Here is a 24,350-nt window from a genome sequence, read left to right on the forward strand (position 1 = left end):
AAATCAAATTGTTTTAAAACGAATAATGAAAAATGATAGCGATATAGAGACATTTTTAAAAACATAAATACCGAAGAATAAAATACGTATGCATGATCCCGATTAATTTTTCTGTGTTTATGAAACGCTTTCCTTCTTACTTCCACTGTTCACTTTTTCCAAACGTTTACTTGTGATCAAATCAAAAGACTTCCCGAACTGCCTCCTGACTGAGTTCTTCTGGTTTTGGGTCGGTTTGTGTTTAATCTTTCCACCATACAATCGCTGATATTTCAGATTTCTTACATGTGGAACGCAGAGGTATTTTGTTTTTAGAGTTGAACTGTTATCAATTATCTTGTAGGTTGACGCAAGCAGCTGTTAAGCAACTGTTTTGACCCTGAGGCGTGACATATTGCATAATCTTAACACTGAAGGTTATCATCTGCATCTGAGCCAGCCACCGACTCTACCAGAACAAACATGGCAAATAAAGTTCTCACCATGGATGCAGTGAATCCTAATATAAGAGACATGGAATATGCAGTCAGAGGCCCCATAGTAGCTAGGGCCACAGAATTAGAAAAGGACCTAGTCAAAGGTGCTAATAAACCCTTCACATCTGTGATGAAAGCCAACATTGGAGACTGTCATGCAACAGGCCAAACACCCATCACCTTTATCCGTCAGGTTTTGTCACTGTGTGCCTATCCGGATATGATGGACACTTGCGGATTCCCAGAAGATGTTAAAGAAAGAGCCAAGCGATTACTAGGAGGGTGTAAAGGGGGAAGCATTGGGTCCTACTCAGCGAGTCCTGGAATAGATGTTATAAGGGAGGATATTGCTAAGTACATATCTGATAGGGATGGAATTCCTAGCAAACCAGAAGATATCATGTTGTGTACAGGAGCAAGTGATGGGATAAAGACAATTCTAGCAATGTTGATGACTGGGAAATTAGGGAAGGATCGAGCTGGTATCTTGATTCCTGTCCCCCAGTACCCTCTGTACTCAGCAACCCTCACCGAGTTTAATGCGCATCCAATCCCTTATTATTTAGATGAAGAGAATCACTGGGGTCTTGACGTAAAGGAGTTAAAAAGAGCCATAAATGAAGCTAAATCGAACTGTGTCCCCCGAGCTATTTGTGTCATTAATCCTGGAAATCCAACTGGACAAGTTCTAACCAGACAAAACATTGAAGATGTTATCAAGTTTGCTAAGCAGGAGAAACTTATGATACTAGCTGATGAGGTTTACCAACATAATATTTGGGGAGAAGGCTGTCAGTTTTTTTCCTTTAAGAAAGTGCTATCGGAAATGGGCCCTGAATACAATACAATGGAGCTGGCTTCCTTCATGTCTGCATCTAAAGGGTTCATGGGAGAGTGTGGGGCTAGGGGAGGGTATGCTGAGGTGGTCAATTTACTCCCTGATGTCAAGGCTTGCCTCATGAAATCCATATCAGCCAAACTTTGTCCACCAATTATTGGACAAATTGTGATGGATTGCATTACAAATCCTCCAAAATCAGGAGATCCCTCCTATGAAAAATTCAAACAAGAAAAAGACATTGTCCTAGCTCTCTTAAAGAAAAAAGCAAGTATGGTCACAAGCCTATTTAACTCGATAGAGGGCATTAAATGCAATGAAGTCCAGGGTGCAATGTACGCATTTCCCAGAATCTTCCTACCTCCAGCTGCAATAGAAGAAGCCAAGAAAAGAAACCAGACCCCTGATGCTTTCTACTGCTTCCAGCTGTTGGAAACCACTGGAATCTGTGTGGTGCCAGGGAGCGGGTTCGGAGAGAAAGAGGGAACTTACCATTTTAGGATAACTATCCTTCCTAAAATAGAGGAGATGACATCAGCTCTGGAGCAGTTCCAGGAATTTCACCTGGCTTTCTTAGCACGATTCAAAAACTAATTAATTCAGGTAAGTTCTGAATAATTATAATATACCTTGATTTATATGCCAACTTTTTAATTATTATTGCCTGTATATATAATTTTGATATAATATATAATAATTAAATAATTCAGCATGTTCAGAAATACACATGCAGGGATAGACATTAACTTTCAGATTCACTTGCCCTTCGGGCAAGTGATCTCAAACTTTGACTTGTCCGAATGGAAAACTTGGTTGCCCAAAATTAGGATAGAAGTTAAGAAAAAAATTATTAATTACTGTAAATGTTATGGAAAGAAAAAAAAATGTGACGAAATACACTACTGTCAATTTGGCATTTTGAGATACCTGAAAAAAATTGTACAAAAACGTATATCGCTGTAAATATAACCTGTTAACACACACTACCATACAGCAATAACCCTCCGTTTCCTTTTAATAAAATTCATATTTTTGAAAATTATTTGCGGTAGGATCATTTTGCGATTCGTGATTCTCAGAGATAACTGTGAAGCAACGCTGAAGGAAGATAGTTGCTACGAAACATACTTAGTACCTCTTATCTTGATCAGGATACATCGTGTTACAACGTACTTATATTCTGTGCGTGAATAAATAAATAAATAAATAAATAAATAAGAAGTTAACAAAATTTGTTAGACGTAGAGCGTATTTACTACGAAAGAAAATAACGAACTCGATTTTTTGAATGAACGGTATAATCCAGAAACGCTACCAAGAAATTTCGATTGAAAACATTGTCAGTCAGGTGCGTGGGGGGAATCAAGTGTTCAATCTATTGTTTTATTTATAAATTAATGTAAACTAAATATGTACATTTGTATGAGAAAAATTCACTTGCCCGATCGGACAAGTATGTCGACAATTTCACTTGCCCGAACTAAGAATTTACTTGTCCCGGGCAATCGGACAACCGTTAATGTCGATCCCTGACATGGTAGCATATTGTTGAGAGTTTAAGCATAAGATTAGTAACATTCAGGAAAATAGGATTTTGGTCCAAATTCCTTCAAAATATATATGTCTAATTCAGTATTTTCTTATTTCTCACACAGTTAAGAACTACAAGCTCTAGAATAAGAAGAAAATGTTGAATGCGGCTGCATTTAAATTATGAATATTTAAATAATACGTGCATATAATGATGCTCCTCATTGCACCAAATTTAACTAAATTAGTTTTATCCCTAAATTTTACCTTATTTTCCAGAAATTAATACATTTTATTATTATTATTTTAATAAGAACTGTGAGTTTTTTAATTTACTTTTTTAAATTTTCTTCATGAAAGATGTTTTTGAAGCTGTTGTTCGTGTCTCACGTCTATAAACTGAAAGTACCGGTAGAATGGAAATCAATGATATTTTTTGGGTAATAGATGTGCATGTATGTTTATATATTCTGCAGAAATACATTTTATTACCATTGGTCATAAGTACGTTCGTACAGAAGCAAACATCTAGTGTTATTTTTTGTTTTACTTTCTTTATACAAGGTAGTATGTACCTTACCCTTGGAATTTTTTCTTTTTATCTGAATATGTACATGTATGTATGTCAGTATGTGGAGATTGATGCTCCACTCACTAGAAGTGGTTTGGTGCTGTTTATTGTTTATAACAATGTTAGAGCTGTGCTGAGGTTCCAGCTGTGCTGAGGTTGTTTCTTAAGGTTCATCATTCTCCTGGTCACCCACAGATAATTTCCCTTAATGCTGACAATTATTCAATAAAAATCTATTTTATAATCAAATTGCACAAAATTTCAAATTACCATGCTGGGCAAAATTTGACAGAAATGGCCTTTTAAATTGACTATTTTATAAAGTGATAATATTTATGAATCCCAGTTAGAGTTATATCTCTTATCAGAGGGTCAGTGAACCTTAACAGGAGATATAAAGGTATTGTTACTGTAGCTTTATAGAGTGATCATTGTTTTGTTTCCTTTTTGTTATTTTATTACTGTACTGTAACAGTATCATGTAATTTTTTTAAAATGAATTATTCTGTAAACTGATATGAAGTAAAGTCTCGATGGACTAAATATGTATATTTAATATATCATCAGTGAAAGACACTGGCTTCTTGTTGTATGAAAGTCAATGATATTGGGAAAAAGGGAATAAGGACTAGTACTCTGGGATATAAAGAGTTTTTCCTTGGTTTTATTCATAGATTTAAAAAAAAAAATTAAAAATGTTAATTATACATTTATTGACTGGGTTCAAGAGAGTTAGAACCCTCAGATGTTTGATTAACTCATTTTGATTAGTATCTTAGCTGTATGAAAACTAAATAATCAATTACCAAGCACAGTCCAGTATTATTTCACTGGTTTACTTGATGTGATTTAGATATTTTACAATTTATGTGTATACATGCAGGTTGGTAACATTTCTCCCATCTGTTTCACAATGTTACAGTGGTTTTCAACACCTCAGACTACAGTGAATGAATTCTTTTTGTATATTAAACAACATATTCTAACATTGTACAAGAATGAATACTGGTACTCTAAGTCATTGAGATATGTTTCACTGTTTTATTGATGTCAATGGAATTTGTGCCATATTGTTTAATTATGTGTTTTTTTTTCATTTGTCATAGAGTATATTATGTTGAAGTTTGATCACGCTCACTAGATTTTTAAGACAGTATTTCTTTTGTCTAATTCAATGTATTTTGCTCACAAATTTATATGTGACTACTTTAAGATTTGGAAAAAAAGAGTAAAATATTACCAACAACTTAAATATACATGTTTTTACCAGTACATGTATAGTTTTCATTTATAATATTAGATAGCTCGAATTTTATGTTCAATCGTGAAATCAAAATTGATACAATTTTAAACAATTAGTTTGTGAAAATGCGAAATTTGTATACCCAGAGCTCCAGATGGGGCTAAGTTGATCATATATTTTTGTTACATTTTATCATAAGTTTAAATTCTCTTTCCTGAGCATCTAAGATACAGTTTTATTCAATGTGATGCATATAATGAACACAAGTCCCCAGTAAGATATAAAATTTTTATTACACGAGTCCAGAGTTCCAGTCCTTTGTGAGACTGAGATGATCATTGCCTTAGAAAACTCGCAATAAACTGTACTTGGGTGACCGTCAAGGAGCATGGACCTTTTTTAGTTATATGGCACATGTTTTTCAATGAATATTTTTATTTTGTTCTTTTAAACACAAAATTGAACTGTGTGTAAATATTCTTTTTGAATGAGTAACACATCATTAGAACTTATCTTTATTTTTTAACACTGCATGTTTATTTTTTATTTCATATCCAGTAGAGATATGAGTTCAATGCCCTTAGCTTAATTGTTCTAAATTTTATTGTGATGAGTTTTCCTATTTTATAAAACCTGTATATTTTTACATGGGACTTATAATAAATATTACAAAGGTATATTTTGTACCGGGTACATATTGTTCAATGTCACCAGAATGATTTGTGTTCCACAACAGTTGTGTATTTAGAACATGTTATAGAGAGGATTATTTTCTATTTGCATATGTATGTATGTATACAAAAATAAAATCAACAGGTTTAAACTATATGACAGGTGGTCAGTTTTGTTACAGTGTACAACATACATCGACTTGTTGTCAGTCTGCTAATGAAATGTATGGAGAATAACAACCAGTGTTCAAGCTCAAAAGTCCATTAAAAATACAAATTTGAAGCAGAGCAACACGGACATCTAAAACATCAGATGTGGGATCTGGTGCCATGGAGGACCCATACCAAAATTAAGTACAAATTAAGTACGAAAAAAAAGTACAAAAAAAAGGTCATAAAAAGTATACTTTTTTCGACTAAATTTGGAACAAGGGATTTGGTCGTTCCAAATTGAGTCAAAAAAAGTATACTTTTTTGTGCTTTATGAGAACTTAGATTCTTGGTTACAAAAAAAAGATCATAAAAGTATACTTTTGGTACATTTCTATATTTGAGAAAAGTACATAAAAAGTATAATTGGAAGTACAGAAAAAGTATATTCTTAAAACTAACATACAAAAGTACAGAAAAAGTATATTCTTAAAACTTACGTACAAAAAAGTACATCTGGAAAAAAGCACAAAAATGTATGAAGTACAAAAAAGGTATACTTCCGGTACAAAAAAAGTATACTTCCAGAAAAAATTACAGAAATGTATGAAGTACAAAAAAGGTATACTTCCAGTACAAAAAAGTATACTTCCTGTACTACAAAAAAGTATACTTCCAGAGAAAAGTACAAAAATGTATGCAGAAAAAGTATAAAAATAGTACTTCTTTAGATTGATGCTTAAAAAGTACAATAAAATGTCAAAATTAAATGAAAGTACAAAAAAAGTATACTTTTTAGTTGGTACAAAAAAGTAGGGAAAAAGCACCCCCCCCCCAAAAAAAATAAATATATAGCAAATAGCCCCCCCCCCCTTAAAAAAAAAAAAAATAAATACATATATTATTTTGAAAGAACAATGAAAAACCTCAAAAATGGCCATTAAGCTCAGATCATCTCCGCTCCTTCACAGTCTAGTCATCCCATCTTTCCCTCCCGTTTGAATTTTCTTGCTGACACAGTTCAGTGCACTAACCTTTGACCACATAGCAGTGTTAATGTCACCCATTTTTTTCACTGATCTTCATTTGAATATGCTAAATGATTTCAGTCTTCAAGTACTTTTCCTTGGGTTCTGCAAATAAAAAAAGTTAAATAATCAAAGCATATTTTTTTCAGTTTTAAATCAAACATGTTCTTAAAAAGCAGAATTCCAGTGCTTAATACATGGCAGACTGACATATAGAATCATATATTCAGTTTAATGTTCAAATAACTTGAAAACCAGTTAAAACTCAAAATTCTTATGTGAAAATCCCAAAAATTAACCCCCGATCATCCCTATCACTTATAAAAGTATATTAAGGGCAGACAAGCCTATACTAATTTGATATGTCTATTTTGTATTTTACAGAAATCAAATTAGATTAATATGTACTTACTGATGATAAGATACACTTAAATTGTTGAAGCATTTTCCTATGGCTCTGCATGTTTAATATATAGTGAGATGCTCATGGCAAAAAACGCATGCATGCACTGCTGAAAATTATAAAAGAAAAATCAGGTAACTTGAATGTTTCAAGAACTTTTCCGGCATTATATCCACACACAAACATTTAATTACTTTCATTTTTTTTTAAACCTGACAATGATTTTGAAAAATTGTAAAGTGAGTTTGACATCCCTGTCTAAATTCCTAATGCTATATGAGCAAATAGAAAAATAATCATGTGTCTCAATATAATGTTTATATAGCCCCCCCCCCCCCCCTTTAAGTTCTTTTCACCATGGAAAGATGATCAGTTCAACTTTAAATTTTTCAGATACATGTAAATGCTGATACTTTTTGCTTGTTTAATCAACCACATGATTATTACTACCCCTTCAATCCCCCCCCACCACCACCACCACCACTAACCACCACCAACCACAACACTCACACTATCCTCCCTTTTAACATGTTTAACAAAAATCCATTACTTTTACAAACTTTAATCGTACAAAATTCAGTAGATTTGATATGTCTTTTTTTTTTTATCAAGCCAAGACTTAGTTAGGATACAGTAAATATTCCCAGATACTGACCAATGCTGACTGTACTATAAACCTATTGCATGAATTATACTGAAATATTTGAAGAATTGAATATGTCAAGGAACTAAATGATTCATGTTACACTGAGCCAGAGAAAAAGCATGATTCAGCATGTTAACTTAAGTTTATATACATCGTCATACTGATCAAAACAAACCAGAAATCGAAGACACAAATGCCCACAATTACGTAAAATCTACATTGAAATTCTCCACTGAATACATTTCTAAAGTGGTAAAATGCATTTCCTGCTAACAACATATAAAATTTCAATATAAATATAGTCTTACCGACTTTTTTTAATCTCCTTTTTGTTCTCGGCATTTCCATCCCACCAATTTTCAAATCGTCTCTGAAAAAATCCGCGCTTCGTTGTTGACCAATCGTAGACTTCGTAAGAATCACGTGATCAAAAAAGGAAATAAATAATTACTAAATTAGTTCATAAAAACACCCAAAATTCCCGTAATAATGTTTTTTAAGTCATCAAATTTATTTTAAAGCCGTTTTCTGTGTAATACTCGATAGGTAGCTTTACCATCATCGTGATCGCCAGTTCGTTTTATGATCGTCGTCGCCATTTTGTTTGTTTAGTTTTGTTTTTAACTGAAATTATTTTATTTAATAAAGCCACAAGAAATTCTGAATGCCCTTGTTAACTGCTAATTAAGACATCCTAATCAAACTGGCAGTCTTCATTCTCAATGTCGAAATATCTGTTACAGCATGGGATTTTGCACATGCTTCTTATATAAATCGTGTACATGTATAAACATGATGAAGTTCCTTGTGATAAATAAAACGATGGGCATGGTGCATCTTGGAGGCTTTGTATTTATATTCGTGCCTTCCTATTACCGTTTTTAATTATTAAAATATGTAACACTATAAACCCTATTTTACTTTTATTACTGTAGTCCGCATTTCTCATTAATATGCTAATCCGTTTTATTTACCATGATAGCCAATTATTACAGGTAATTTCGTAAAGATTCACCAAATCTTATTGTGAAATGTGCAACTTCACAAGTTTCCACAAGTCTAGACAACAAAGATCATTGAGTACAATTACCTGTGTCACTTGAAATCAACATGGTTTGCACACGAGAGAGAGAGAGAGAGAGAGAGAGAGAGAGAGAGTTGTGAAATATAACTGGACTTCTTGTTCATGTTGATATATAGAATTCCCTTTGCAGAATATTGTAGAAGATTTCCCATTAAATAATGTTACATTTTTGTATTTCCCGAGAGAGAGAGAGAGAGAGAGAGAGGGGGGGGAGGGGGAGATAATTACTCAAGACTATTCAGATTTACAATGTAATTTACAGAAGGTTCACGAGATCTTGATGATTATAATAACATGAATAATTTAGGACTTCTGTTGAATATAAAATGGACACTGTATGAGTGAAATATTGATACATGTATATAAGACTACCCCCCCCCCCCCCATCCTAATTTTCAGAACTGGACTACTTGTTAATGTTGATATATAGAATTCCTTTTGTAGAATATTGTAGAAGATTTCCCATTAAATAATGTTTCATTTTTGTATTTCCGGAGAGAGAGGGAGGGGGAGGGGGAGATAATTACTCAAGACTATTCAGATTTACAATGTAATTTACAGGAGGTTAACTAGATCTTGATGATTATAATAACATGAATAATTTAGGACTTCTGTTGAACATAAAATGGACACTGTATGATTAAAATATTGATATATGATATATTGATATAAGACTACCCCCCCCCCCTCCTGATTTTCAGAACTAAAATATTTCGTAGGGTGAAGAGAGAAAACTAAAGGAGCAATAACAGATTTTTTAATTCTCTATGAATTATTCAACTGAACCAATAATCTTAAAACCATTGGCATTTGTAACAATAATGTTCACCCCCCCCCTTTTCCTGCAACAAATATACATATACCTATACTCTCATGCTAATAACATAATTGGATTATGAATGCTCACATTAGAATAAAACCATATTAAATCATAAGTATAATGTAATTAATAATTTTTATATGAACAAATTGTTCATTTGATAAAAACTGTGTTCTACACCCCCTGTCTTTTTCCACATTTTTTTAAACACTTTATATCAACATCATACATAGATTGTAATATCATTTCATCACTTTACAGTTTTTTTTAAATTATTGAATAATCTGCTTGAAATTTCAAAATTAATTTTTAACACTGCAATGAGAAAAAAGCTTAGTCCAAATTAGGTTTATGAAAGCTATACCACCAACCGTTTGGAAGTTATGCCAAGGTTTAAGTTTTTCAAAATATGCCAAACTCATTGGTCAAGCTCAGGAAGGTAAAAAGGGTACCCAAAGGAAAGTCTTGACACAGGGAATACACGTGAATTATGAAAGCCCTAGCACACGCCGTTCAAAAATTATGGTCGAAGTTATTTTTTTTTCTGACAGACAGCTGGACAGATGGACAGACCAAAAACTATATCCTCCCAAATCTCCGATTATGGGGACATAAATGAGGAAAATAATGAGGTTTATATCTTGCATTGAAAATCCAAGTCAAGAATTTGTTATGCCCATGAACAATTAGACCAGGTAGACGGTATTATTAAATGTGAAATTTCTGAAGAAATAATAGTGGCTGTTGAGAAACATAAAATTCTTCAAGGTCATTAATGTATTTAAAAAGGTAACAGGTTTTCTCCTTGTTTTGCTCCAACATTACATTCGAAAAACTCCGAGGTCATACCATTTTGCTTCAATAAAGACTAATAATTCCCACATACGTATTTCGTATATATTTGAATCAGTTTCCGTTTTTGTTTTTGTTTTGTTTTTTGTTTTTGTTTTTTTGTTTTTTGGTTTTGGCTTTTTTTTGTTAGAATAACACATAATTGGACTAAGAAATATTAGTAAAGGAATTGAGTATTTCTACAGGTATATGATGATTTGATGTACGCAAATTTTAAATTCTGATTCACTATAGAAGTTATCCATTCAATATTGACCACACTTTGCTCATACCAGATGTATGAAACTTCATGTCAACAATTATTTAGACTTTTTTTGGATGCAATCAATCCATTTGGCTATTGATATTTTCATTTAATTTCTTTGTTGTTTATACGTACGTGTTTAAAAGACAAGTTTATTAAGGAGGGGTGAATGATGTACATAGTTCTTCTAAAGGCCAAGTTTACAGAATTTTAAAAACCAATTTCGGATTTGAATACTATATCAAAAAATATATCCACAACAAAGAAAAGTATTGATGAAATGGCGTACATCAAATCATCATCTATACCTGTAGAAACAAGGAGAAGGTGCGGTACCCCAATTAGCGAAAGAATATATGTTTGTACTTTGTAACAAAGGAAAAATAGGGGATGAATATCACTACATTTTAGAATGTTCCAGTTTTTCGGAAATAAGGGGAAAAATTAGATATTAGATACTACATAGTAGACCGTTCTTCGGTATCATGTCCAATTCAATGTTTGATCTCAGAGAAAACTCTGTGCATTAACTTCAAATATATTTGAGATTGTCTGTTCCCCATAATTGTTCTCCTGGTGTTCTTCCACGGATTACATGTACACTGTTATTATTATACATGTATGTCTGTCCTCCCTCCATGCAGATTTAAAATAATAATTAGATCAAACATGAAGGTCAAGGTCATGGGTTAAAATTCATAGTACATTTGGAAATGCTTGTCACAGGTAATACTCATGTCAAATATGAATACCTTATCTTCGCGCCTTCAAAAGTTAGCACACTGTTAAAAAGTTTAAAAATTAGGTCAATCTTGAAGGTCAAAGGGTGAAATATCATAGCACATTGGAAACATTTTGACACAGGTAATGCACTTGTCAAATATGAACAACCTATCATATGTCATTTAAAAAGTAATCACCAAATTTAAAATTTCTGAAAATTGAATCAAAAATGAAGGTCAAGGTCAAGGGGTTTAAAATCATTTCATGCTCAGAAACATTTTGGCACAGGTAATGCACAAATATGAAATGATATCAAATATTGAAGCCCTATCTTTTCTCAATCAAAAGTTTTGAGCAAAGATAAATATTTTGAAAAGTAGGTCAAACTTCAAGGTCAGGGCCGTAATATATTTGGAAAGGTCTTGTCACAGGATATGTACATATTTAATATGAAAGCCCTATCTTTTTTATTTAAATATTATGACCAATTTAATGTAATGTAAAAAATATTTGAAAAGTTAGTCAAACTTTAAGGTCAAGGTCAAGGGATCAAAAATCATAGAATTCATGTATTTGAAAAGGTTTTGTCACAGGTAATGCATATGTTAAATATGAAAGTCCTACCTCTTCTCAATCAGAAGTTATAAGCAAAGATTTTAAAAAAAAAAGTAGTTCATACTTCAAGGTCAAGGTCATGGGGTGAAAAATTTATTTGGAAACGTTTTGTCAAAGGTAATGAACCTGTTTAATATGAAAGCCCTATTTCTTCTCATTCAAAAGTTATGACATATTTTGAGTAATGTTAAAATTTTTGAAAAGTAGGTCAAACTTCAAGGTCAAGGTCAAGGGGTCAAAAAATATAGTATATTTTAATAGGTCATGTCACAGGTAATATACATGTGAAATATGAAAGCACTATCTCTTCTCATTCAAAAGTTATGTCCAAGGTTAAAGTTTTTGTGATAGACTGACAGAAGGACTGACAGACTAGACTGACAGACGGACATACTGACAGACGGACAGCTAGACAGACAGTCGAATGAGATTTAATGTCCCCTCGCTTTCGCGAAAGCGGGGGACAACAAGAGGCCCTAGCTAGGGCTTTAATGGTCGTCTAAGTATAATTCAACCACGCAGATGATTCATGGAATGACAATTTTACAATTATATAATAAAACAAAATAAAGATGAAGATATTTTGCCCCCAAAAGAAAAAAAAGGATGATAAGGGATCAAGAAAAAACGTGTAATTAGTCTAGTTAAAATCAGCCCCAACCAAGAAAGTAGACCTAATTATACTTGCCGGTATATGTGCTAGTGTTAACTACAAACTATCACTATTCTATACAAGCAAAATTGATGCGAAGCATCAAATCGGCCGTAAACAAAATTTATCATTTAAAAAAAAAATATTTTCGCAAGCAAGCATCATTTTTATTTCAGACTGTCTTCAATTCAAAAAAAAAAAAAAAAAAAAACAACAACAAAAAAAAAAAAAAAAAAAAAAAAAAAAAAAAAAAAAAAAAAAACCAACAAAACAAAACACGGATTGCAAGATAGGCTACAAGATAATTTCATATTTCAGTGCATTTGTTCATCAAAATGATTCATCGATATCAATCAGTGATCAATGATTGCGTTCGTATCTTAAGCGTTCCAATATAGGGGAGAACCTATTGTAAACATTTTTTTACAATCATAAATCAATAACAACAATAAAGACCTAATTTAAAGCAAGTTTTTGTAACACTTTAAACATAATTTTTGTACATTTTATCATCAATGAATTAGTTTACTGAACTAATAAAGAAATAACGTCTCATTTCCCCATGTGCACTTTCTAAACAACCACAGATAGATCGACTACTCCTGCGACCGATAATAAACTTAACATTAAATACTAAAAAATTCCAAGGAACTTTTGGAAAATTTGAAATCACAAGATTTTACCAAAATCAACAGCTTAAAACCTCCGACTTTTCAACTTTATACACAACCATTCCCACGGTAAATTAAAGTCCAGGCTATTTGATATCATTGACAGCTGGTTTTTCAATAAAAATGGAACTCGTAAATTTACTTACCTTGTCATTGGCCATTTGCAAAATTATTTTGTTAAAAAACATTCTGATTGTACACACAGGTACTCTGAAGTTGACATTAAAAAGATGCTTGAGTTTCTGATTGACAATATCTATGTGGTGTTTGGAGACCAGGTCTCCTAACAATCTATTGGAATCTCCATGGGTACCAATTGCGCCCCGTTACCAGCAGACCTATGAAGCAGACTTTGTTCAAAATCTTATACGTGAAAAGAAGAAAACACTTGCTGTGGCCTTCAACTCGACATTTAGATATATCGACGTTGTATTGTCAATTAACAATGGTTATTTCCATTCTTATGTCGATATGATATGTCCTGGTTAGCTTGAGATAAAAGATACCAAAGAGTCTGACACATCTATTTCATATTGGATACTTTACTTGAAAAAGACGTTAATGGTAATCTAACAACCAAGCTTTTTGATAAACATGATGACTTTTTAATCGTCAACTTCCCTTACTTAGGCAGCAATGTACCTTCGTCACCTGCATACGGGGTTTATATCCCTTAGTTGTTTCGATACGGCTATTGGTACTTTGCGGAACGAAACGGAACCAGTTGTGGGGTACCTTGTGGGGGGATTAGAAATGAAAATAAAATGCTACTTTATTATGATACATTATGTTTTTAATAGCTAAACATAAATTTCTCCACAGTATCAATTTAAGAATTGTAAAATAAAATGCCTGTAAGAGTAGGTTATAATTATTTTGTTGTGTTGGTTTTTCATAGGGTGCGTCATCTGTAGTTACTAAGTAAACTGTATTGAATAATTGATATGCATTTATTATTGATTTATTATATATGTTAAAAAAAAAAAAAAAAAAAAAAACCTATCCAAATTTTCCGTCAAGAACTTGGATACATCATTTATCTATTTTTTCCCCAACACGTCAATATAGAAAATAGAGTTGTCCCGCTTTGCCAGCATTACTAAATTCTCTTGTTCCGTTCCGTTCCGCTAAATACCAGTATTTGTGTGGATATTAATGTTAGCGAAACGCAACGAAACGCAGTGAAGTTGAAATGTCAATATGATACATATGCAAGCACCCTGTTGTTATTCAAAGGAAATTCCGCATTAAAAGAAAATACATGTATATAACAAAGACACGAAAGATTAGAAACCAACTTTGAAGAGGAAAAATCAGGTCAAGTAAGAATGTTTATTAGATTTTTGACTTTTCATTAGGGATGTCAACGAATATTCGAACATTCGAATATTCATTCGATAAGTTGATATTCGAATATGAATTTAAGATTCGAATATTCGGTGTTTTTCAGATTTCATAAAAAGAAGTACTGTGATTAATAAATTTTGAATGGAACAGTGCTGGAATTATCCCTGTTTAATTTACTAGCGATCAATTTCGATCGCCCGATTTCTTTCACTATTTTCTTATCTTATATAGATCTACTAAATTATTTTGTTAGGTGTTTAAGAATTATACAATCATACTTTATGTATAATACAAAACGTACTTTCATAGTTTTTATTAGTTAAATACGATCGAATCTAGAATTGAGGACAACGAAATGAAAACCTTCTTAGAATGTCTAAAAGATGTGAACAGTATACTTATCAAAACAAATTTAACTGATCGTTCAAATAAATATCCGATAGAATTAGTCTGTAATTAATATTGTAAAGGGCTCATTCCAGAATAAATGTGTAAATTACTTGATTATCTCAGGTTGTACATGATCCTGAATTTTATTTTCATTATCGGGAAATTAGTTAATTACCTAGGAAAATTGTCTATGGAGTTGTTTGTTTATATTTTAAAAACATTGTATCAAAGAATATAATCATATCTCTTATTAGGCTGATAAATGTAATTAATTACATGCATTGAAATCTGAACAGTATACGACTATCTTGCCTTTGGTAAGACGACTGGTTCCTCAGTTGGAGCTAGTATAAATACACAATCATGTATCATTTATACTTTTCTACATTTAAATCACTTATTTATTTCAAACATTGACAAGTATCAAATGGATTCCGTTATTGTACACCTGCAAAAGTTTTCATACAATTTTATTTCAAATATAAGAATACCTACACTAAACCTTTCATGAGAGTAGGATGATGCATTTAAAATATACCAGATTTTATTTATTTTATCGAATATTCGAATATATTCGAATACTTTCATTGAATATTCGAATATGAATGATTGACAAAATTGACATCCCTACTTTTCATAAAGCTTGATTATTTGTCATTATAATAATATGTCTTGATGCTGATAAGAAAACTCAAATACGTTCCGTTCCGTTCCGCTAAATACCAGTATCTGTGTGGATATTAGTATTTAGCGGAACTAAACGAAACACAGTGAAATGAAATATATGAAGAAATAAAATTAAGTTATTACATGAATGTAATATTTTTCATTAAAAAATGAAATATTCTATGAGGTAAACTAATTTACGTAATACAGTCATATATTGAATATTCCGAATTACCCATGATTCATGCCAAGAAATCCTGTCCATTTTTCCACAGCGATGGAGTCAATAAAAGTGTAATTGATGCAAATCACCCATATTCCCCTAACGCTGGCGAGACAATCAACGGCAGCAGATTTGAGGGGGTGGATCCTAAGTTTTTCCGTTTTCTTAGTAAAAGAAAAATATACTTCTACCCCACGAAGTGGCCTCCTATGCCCTGAAAAAAAAATAGTTCCTGTCAAAAACCTTTATTTATTTACAAAATATGTAAAATGCATTATACACAGGTACCAAAATTGTAAAAATAAACTGGAAGGAAAAAAAAATCGAAAGTAAAAAAAATAATAATTCTATATGTACGGAACTACAATTGATTCATTTTCATTGTTCAATTACCGGTATGAAACCTAAGGCGCGAGACTTCCACAACAACCAAGTTCATCGTGCCCGATGTTAATTTATAGTAGGAAAAAAATATTTTGATATGGAAACACTGAAAAATTTGAAAAACGTCTAATTTTTATTGAACGATTAATTAGTTTACTATAATTTGTTTCATTTTCTTTTTCTTCTTTTTCTTTTTCTTTTTTTTTACTTTTTTAACCGCATATGATTTGCATGGAAAATCCCCCCTCCGGAAAAAAAAACCGGGGAAAAGGGTGCAAAGGCTTCTAAATAATAAGTATTCTAGCTTTAATTTAAAACCAGTAAAACTTAAGATCCTTCCCTCAAAACTGCTGACATTAATTGCCTCGAGCACATCTCCCTGGGGAAAAATCACAGATTAACGCTAATTCCGCTTTTATTGAGTTCGCTCTAAAACTAGAATGCGTACTTTTTCTTGGCATGGTTGCGTTATATAATGTTTGTGATAGCAATAATTTTGCATACAATTATTTATACAATCACTCACCAGACAGGGGCGTAGCTGCCTATACGCAAATACGCAAGTGCGTACACATCATTTTCAAAAAAAAAAAATACCAAAAAAAAAAAAAAAAAAAAAAAAAAAAAAAAAAAAAACAACAACAACAAGAGGCCGAAGGGCCTTAACGGTCACCTGAGTATGATACAATAATTTGCATTATGCATAGAGTATAAAATGAACTGAAAACTGAAGCTTTGTTGCCCAAAAGAAAAAAAAAATAGGGTGATCATGATCAACAAAATAATTGGTATTAATATTCATTAACAGTTCAAAATTAGGTTTTAATCTGTTCCCCTTTTATCACTAATCACCATACAGTATATTAACAAATTATCAATGCTTCTGTACTATTGTAATCCCTTGTTGAAATCTCTTACATTGGCCTCTCTTGGTCTTTGATGAACATTTAATAAGACAAGTTATTTTTGTCTCATTTTTATTTATCTACTACTTACAAGTCTATCTGATCATTAAAACAATGAAAGTACTTTTTGTATCATACAATAAAAATTTTTGCATAATTCTCTTATTCTATTTACCTTTCAAGTACATTATTTACAGTGATAAATTATCAAAAATATATGGCAAAGAGGAATAACTCCTCTCAGTAGAATACAAACTAATAGAGCCCTGGCCAGGACCAGAACACTTGACCAAATGGTCCAGATGTTCAAAAATCTGGTAAAAATTCCCTTCCTTATAAAATTTTTTACTCTATTTGCCTCAGATATGCCCAGGTGCAGAGAAGATTTTTAAAGAAATAACGCATTTTTACTACAGATTCACTACATTATCAGTAGAGCCCCCCCCCCCCCCCCAAACACCAGAGCTTCTCACCCTGGGACCACAAGTTTGCTCATCATAACTAATCACTTTGTTTATCTGCTTAACACTAAGGAGCAAACAGGATTATTTAATAGAATTAATGCATTTTCGCTATATTATCAAGAGCCCCACCCTCACACCAGCACATCTGACCCAGGGGTCATGAAATTCACTACTCTGAAAGAAGCACTCCTGCTCATCATAACTATACACTTAGCTTCTTTGCTTTTTTAACCAGAAGCAGAAAAGAATATTTTCAAAGAAATTTTGCTTTTTCACTTTATAATCAATAGAAGCCCCCCCCCCCCCACCAGAACCCTTAAACCTGGGGTCATAAAATTCACAATTTTGGAAGAGGCATCCTTGCGTACCATAACAATGTACTAAGTCTGTTTAAACAATACCCAGGGGCAGAGAAGAAGATAATTCACCTTCACTATAGGATCTATATAGCCCCGCCCTAGCACCAGAACTCCTGTCCCCAGGGCCATGAATTTCACAATTTTGGAAGAGGCATCCTTGCTTATCATAACAATGTCTTTAGTTTGTTTAAATAATACCCAGGTGCAGAGAAAAAGATTTTTAAAGAATTAAAACATTTTCACTTTATTATCAATAGAGCCCCGCCCTAACACCAGAACCCCTGATCCAGGGGCCACGAATTTCACAATTTTGGAAGAGGCATCCTTGATTATCATAACTATGTATTTAATGTGTTTCAATAATACCCAGGAGTAGAGAAGAAGATTTTCAAAGAATTAATGCATTTTCACTATATAATCAATACAGCCCCACCCTAACACCAGAACCCTGCCCCTGGGGCCATGAAATTCACAATTTTGGAAGAGGCACTCTTGCTCATCATAACAATGTACTTAGTTTATCTAATACCAAGGAGCAGAGAAGAAGATTTTCAAAGAATTAATGCTTTTTCACTATATAATCTATAGAGCCCCGCCCTAACACCAGAACCCCTGCCCCTGGGGCCATGAATTTCACAATTTTGGAAGAGGCACTCTTACTCATCATAACTATATACTTAGTTAGTTTATTTAATACCCAGGAGCAGAGAAGAAGATTTTCAAAGAATTAATGCACTTTCACTATATGATCTATATAGCCCCGCCCTAGCACCAGAACCCCTGACCCTGGGGCCATGAATTTCACAATTTTGGTAGAGGACTCAATGCTTATTACAATGATGTCAACAGTTTGACTGCTTGATGTCCAGGAGTAAAGAAGAAGATTTTTAAAGATTGCATTAATTTTGGTGGTTTTAGCCCCACCCTCAGGCCCCAGGGGGGCAGGGACCATGAAATTCACAATTTTTGTTCCCCTTCACCCATAGATGCTATATGCCAAATTTGGTTGAAATTGGTTGAGCGGTTTCAGAGAAGAAGCTAAAAATGTTCAAATGTTAACGCACATCGCACGACGCACGCCGCCGGACAAAAACGGATAGCAATAGGTCACCTGAGTGACTCAGGTGACCTAAAAAAGGAGAGAGGAGGAGTATTCGAAGAAAAAATCTCCGTTCTGTACCATCCAACAAATATCCGTGTTTGTGTCATACTGTTTCGATTTGAATTTTATGACAGTTATGTAATAAAATTTGAAATCCTTTATTGAATCATTGCCAAATCCAAATAAATCATCCATTAGTTTTTAATTGTTCTTTAATACACTGATATCTTTTTTTAAAGATCTTTTAGAAATTAAATTTCTAACACATCGTTGAATGCTATGATCTACTAGTATATGATTTATATCACTGTATTTTTTGTTAATAATTAACTTTTAGTATACGTGTTTCTGAACGTTAAAAAAGAGTATATGATACCAATATATCGGTTAAATATTTAGCCTAACTACATATGTACAATAAGATTCCAAGGAAGTTTTAACTTTGCGTTAAAACAATAAATATTAATATAATGTCTTTTATTTTCTAAACAAAAGCTAAATGACAATATTTATATTTTGCAAGAAAATGAATGAAATATTTGGTAAAACTCGGAGCTTCTGGGCCCTCACCAGCAGGCACGTAGTATAGGGGGGCAGGGGGTGGCCTGTCCCCACTTATTTCCATACCTAACCTATTACTATTGAAAATGTTTATTGAAAGGGTGGTCCCCCCTTTTTGTTCTAATATAGTTAAATCATGGCAATTTGGTAATGTATTAATAAAATTTTGATTTCTGAAAGTTGGACCCCCCCTTCCGTTCTCTGCGTACACTTTACTTTACACTCTACGCGCCTGCCAGAGTGCGTATTACGCTTCGCTACAACACCTCTGTATAAGTGGAGCGTAGCGGGAACGATAACTCTGGATAGAGATTGTTACTTAAAGTACACCTTTGTTATATTTGTAGGATGCTACAACGTCGAATAATGAGCCAGGAAAATAACTGAGTCGAGTTTGTTGGTCTGAAATTCCCCCACATAAGGATTTTATTTTGAAATCATACTCTGCAGGAAAATGTATTTCTTCAGTAACATGCATATATAAAGAGAATATATTTTGTAATAAATGTTAATTAATATTTTTAAAAAAATTCCGTTTTAAAGTAATATTTTTTATGTAAAAAAGACAGAAAAGAATATACACGATAGCCATATATTGTTCCATTCCGTTCCGCAAATTACCAATACCCACACGGGTGTTGGTATTTTGCGGAACTAAACGAAACCATAGGTTTCCTATTGAAGAGAAAGATAAAATAAAAAAAGTACGACAACAGACACAATTTTTTCAATGTGTGGTTTGATATTGTTTGATTGTGAAAAAAGTGTGATAAATATGGATTTAGATGATGTTAAAAATAAAAACGCAAATATCTCTTCCTCAATTGCTCAACATTTTTATATACCATATTTTGGTATTATGTAAATGTTATTATATGCATAATATATTGGATGAATGGAGTACTTAGGGTTACAACAACCTTTAGGACAGTAAACTGTTCAGCTGATACATTATTTTGTCTTGTGGGTTTTTCATTTGGTCAATCTAATTAAAATTAGATGTTCCGAATCCGCTACCGCTTGAGAAGCTGTAGCGGATTCGGAACATCTAATTTTAATTAGATTGTCATTTGGTGTGACATCTGTCGTTGCTATGTAAACTGTATTGAGTGATTGATATGTATTAATTATTGATGTAAAATGACTTTATCCAAAAGCTTGGGTACAGTGCTAAAGAAATATCGTTTTGTTTCTAAACACGTCCAAAGTAAAGAGAGTTATCTCGCTTTGCAAACATTGACCATTCTTTGGTTCCGTTCCGTTCCGCTAAATACCAATATTCATGTGGATATTAGTATTTAGCGAAACGGAACGGAACCAAGTTACCCTTGAATCATATTTATTAATGTACGAGTATTTTATGAGTTTCAGTCTGCTATTCTTTATCGGTAAATCTTATTACATTATTTTTAGATGAATTAATATTACATGGTAATCTGAGAAAAAGCTCCTGCATTCAAATAATTAAAAGTGACATCGTTAATAATATGCAAATGTATCCCAAATGTAAACACTGTAAGTATAGAAATGTTTTTGATTGAAATGATTGTTATTCAAAGACACTTGAATATAATTTCTTGGTAAAAGGTATCTTAAACTGTATCTTAAATAGCGACTTGTATCGGAGAAATATAATTTCTTCCCCCAAATGTACTTGCGGCCAAACTGAAGACATTTATCATTTTTTCTTTGTATGCAAGAAATATGAACGTCCAAGAAATGACTTAATAAACACTATTCTTCAACTTAACCAGCAAAATATAATAGATACTCATTTTTTATTGTGCGGAAACGAATCTTTGTCTACCGATGTAAATATTAAATTTTTTTGTAGTGTACAGAAATTTATTCGAGAATCAAATAGATTCTAATTCAAAACAGTGTCTTTGATTTCAATATGTATATGCAGAATGAAAATTTTAAATGTTTTATCAAATATGAAAGCTTCTTGTTCAATAAACATTGTAATCAGTGTATATGTAACATTAGAGCTCTGGTAGATTACTCAGAGTATGTGTCTTTATAATTTTCATATATATTACATGTACAACATAAATTTTCGTAAATTATCTCAATTTACTTATTATGACAATCATATATTGTATTCATTGTTTGTATAATAAGGAGAGGATTTATTAAGTTGAAAGAACTTGTATCCAATCCTTTTGTATGTATTATTACAATAAAATATGTTCAAATCAAAAGGTAGAATTACAAGCTTTGAATGCCTTTCTAACAACAAATCTCTAATCTTAAAGGTGCGTAGACACAGATTTGAAGTTAATATTTTCTCAAAATTTCTGTATAATACCACGACTTATATATTGCAATAGCATTTCACACGAAAATATAATTAAAAACTTATTTTATCTGGAAATTATTGGAACTACGAATTCCTGGACGCGTTTGATTAACACATCCTTGCACTTTCACAAATTTTATCTTTATCCTTAATATTTAAGAAAAGAAGCGATTTTGTGTTGTATTGATGAAAAACATTACATCTATAATCCAGAAAATTCAGAGTAGAAATGTGCGAAAGCAAACCCCCTCACTAATATCGCCAGCCCGTGCTCAGTGTTGTGTACAGAGTTTAACAAATTGAATACACCCGTGAAACGTAAGCTGTTTCTGTAAACAGGACACGAGCTCTGTTATTGTTAATGTTTACGATTCACCGAGTGTGTCCAATTGTTAAAGTCTGCACACACCACTGAGCACGGACTGACAATACTGTGAGTGGGTTTTGCTTCCGAACATTTCTACTCTGAATTTTCTGGATTATAGTTTTAATACTTTTCATTTATAATACACAACAAAACTGCCACTTTTCTTAAGTATTAAGAATAAAATTAAAAATTGTGAAAGTGCAAGGATGTGTCAATCAAATGCGTCCAGAAATTTGAAGTTTCAATAACTTCGAGATGAAATAAGATTTTTATTATATTTTAGTATGAAATGCTATAGCAACACATAAGTCATAAAATTATACAGAAAATCTGAGAAAATATTGACTTCAAATCTGTGTCCAAGCACCTTTAAATCCTCTATCAGCCATAATTTCATGACCTGGTCGTACATAATAAAAAAAACCCCACAATTCTTAATAATACCCTATCAGATTCCCTCAAGACATCAAGATCAATATATTTTCACCCTTCCTGCATGTACACACTCTAAAAGAGATAGTAGCAACTTTCCTTTGCGACAATCTGGGAAAAAAATCCGGGAAAAAAATTTTCTTGTCTCTTTAGTATTGATTATCTAAATTGAATAATTTTTTTAATAATTAAAAAGAATTAGATTGATTGTCTATCAACAGCTAGAGTACTTGCATATACATCGTTAGATTTCAACTTCGCTGTGTTTCGTTTCGTTCCGCTAAATACTAATATCCACACGGATATTGGTATTTTGCAGAACGAAACGGAACGAGATATATAATGTTCATTATAAAGAGTGTAAATCTGAACCTTATAAATGTTTCAATAAATGTTGAATTAGCTAACATTTCTGTCGGCCCATAACACATTACACATATAACGTTACACAATACTATTGAAACTAGTCTATAAATGTTTTAATTGATTGAGAAATGGTATTTGAGTTTTATTATCAGCATCAAGGACCGCAATATATAAATATATAATAGCAAATTATAAAGTGATAATGATGTGCGTACACGTGCGATTTTAAAGTCTTTCTGAAGAGTCAAAAATCTAATTAAAAATCAGGCATAATGATTCTAACTGTCCTCGTCTTTTTCATATTGCTTTTCAAAATTTAATATACAGGGTTTAATTTTTTTTTTTATAATTTAATTGAAAAAATAACAGAGTGCTTGCGTGCGTAACATTACAAGTATTCAATTTCGCGGTGTTTCGTTCCGTTCCGCTAAATACCAATATCCACACGGATACTGGTATTTAGCGGAACGGAACGGAACCAGAGAATCATGTCATGCTGGCAAAATTCGACAACTCTCTTTACTATACAAACTTGTCAGTAAACAAAATAAACGATGTACCGAAGTTCTTGACTGTAAATTTGGATAGGAATGCATCGTTAATAGATGAATATCAATCATTCAATACTGTTTACATAGTAACTACAGATGTCAGAAAAAAATAGTGCTTAAACTTGCTTACAGGCATTTTATTTTACAGCTCGCTACTTGACACTGTGGAGTAATTTATGTTAATTAAATAACATTACTTAATTTTTTTTAGTTTTACATTCATTTTTATCCCCCCCACAAGGTACCCCACAACTGGTTACGTTCCGTTCCGTTTCGTTCCGCAAAGTACCAATAGCCGATACGATACGCAAGAGCATGTCCTACGTATATACAATTTCTAAAACGAGGTCAATTATTGACAAACAAATTGATGAAACAAGAATATCACCAGTCTCGTTTAAAGTTATCATTTCGTTAGTTCTATGGTCGATACAATGACCTTGTCAGCAAAAACAATTTATCATTGAGTCAAATGCTGACTGACATTTTTCATACTAATCTTTAGGCCATTATTTACACACTGAATTGTCGACGGATTTTTCCGTTATTTCCCGATCATGACAAGGAGCACACGGCAGGTTTCACCGGTCTGCAGGGGATGCTCACTCCTCCATGGCACCTGATCCCATCTCTGATGTCTTGGAGGTCCCTGTTTGCTCTGCTCCTATTTTGTATTGTTTAATGGACTTTTGAGCTTGAATACTGTTCGTTATC

General features: G+C 32.5%; 1 protein-coding gene across 1 annotated transcript; it reads left to right on the plus strand.

Moving 5' to 3' along the window:
* Positions 1-343: 343 nt before the first annotated feature.
* On the plus strand, positions 344-5,486 carry LOC133195592 (alanine aminotransferase 2-like). Its single transcript, XM_061331475.1, has 2 exons — positions 344-1,917; positions 2,970-5,486. Exon 1 carries the CDS (start codon positions 463-465, stop codon positions 1,906-1,908), a length of 1,446 nt encoding a protein of 481 aa, XP_061187459.1. The 5' UTR covers positions 344-462; the 3' UTR covers positions 1,909-1,917; positions 2,970-5,486.
* Positions 5,487-24,350: the final 18,864 nt, after the last annotated feature.

Source organism: Saccostrea echinata, unplaced genomic scaffold, assembly GCF_033153115.1.
Source record: "Saccostrea echinata isolate AGI-Se365-2 ecotype Australia unplaced genomic scaffold, CSIRO_AGI_Sech_v1 ptg000029l, whole genome shotgun sequence".
Taxonomy (NCBI): Eukaryota; Metazoa; Mollusca; class Bivalvia; order Ostreida; family Ostreidae; genus Saccostrea; species Saccostrea echinata.

Excerpts from the sequence above, each read along its gene's own strand:
- LOC133195592 (XM_061331475.1), top strand. The coding sequence starts at position 463 with ATGGCAAATAAAGTTCTCACCATGGATGCAGTGAATCCTAATATAAGA.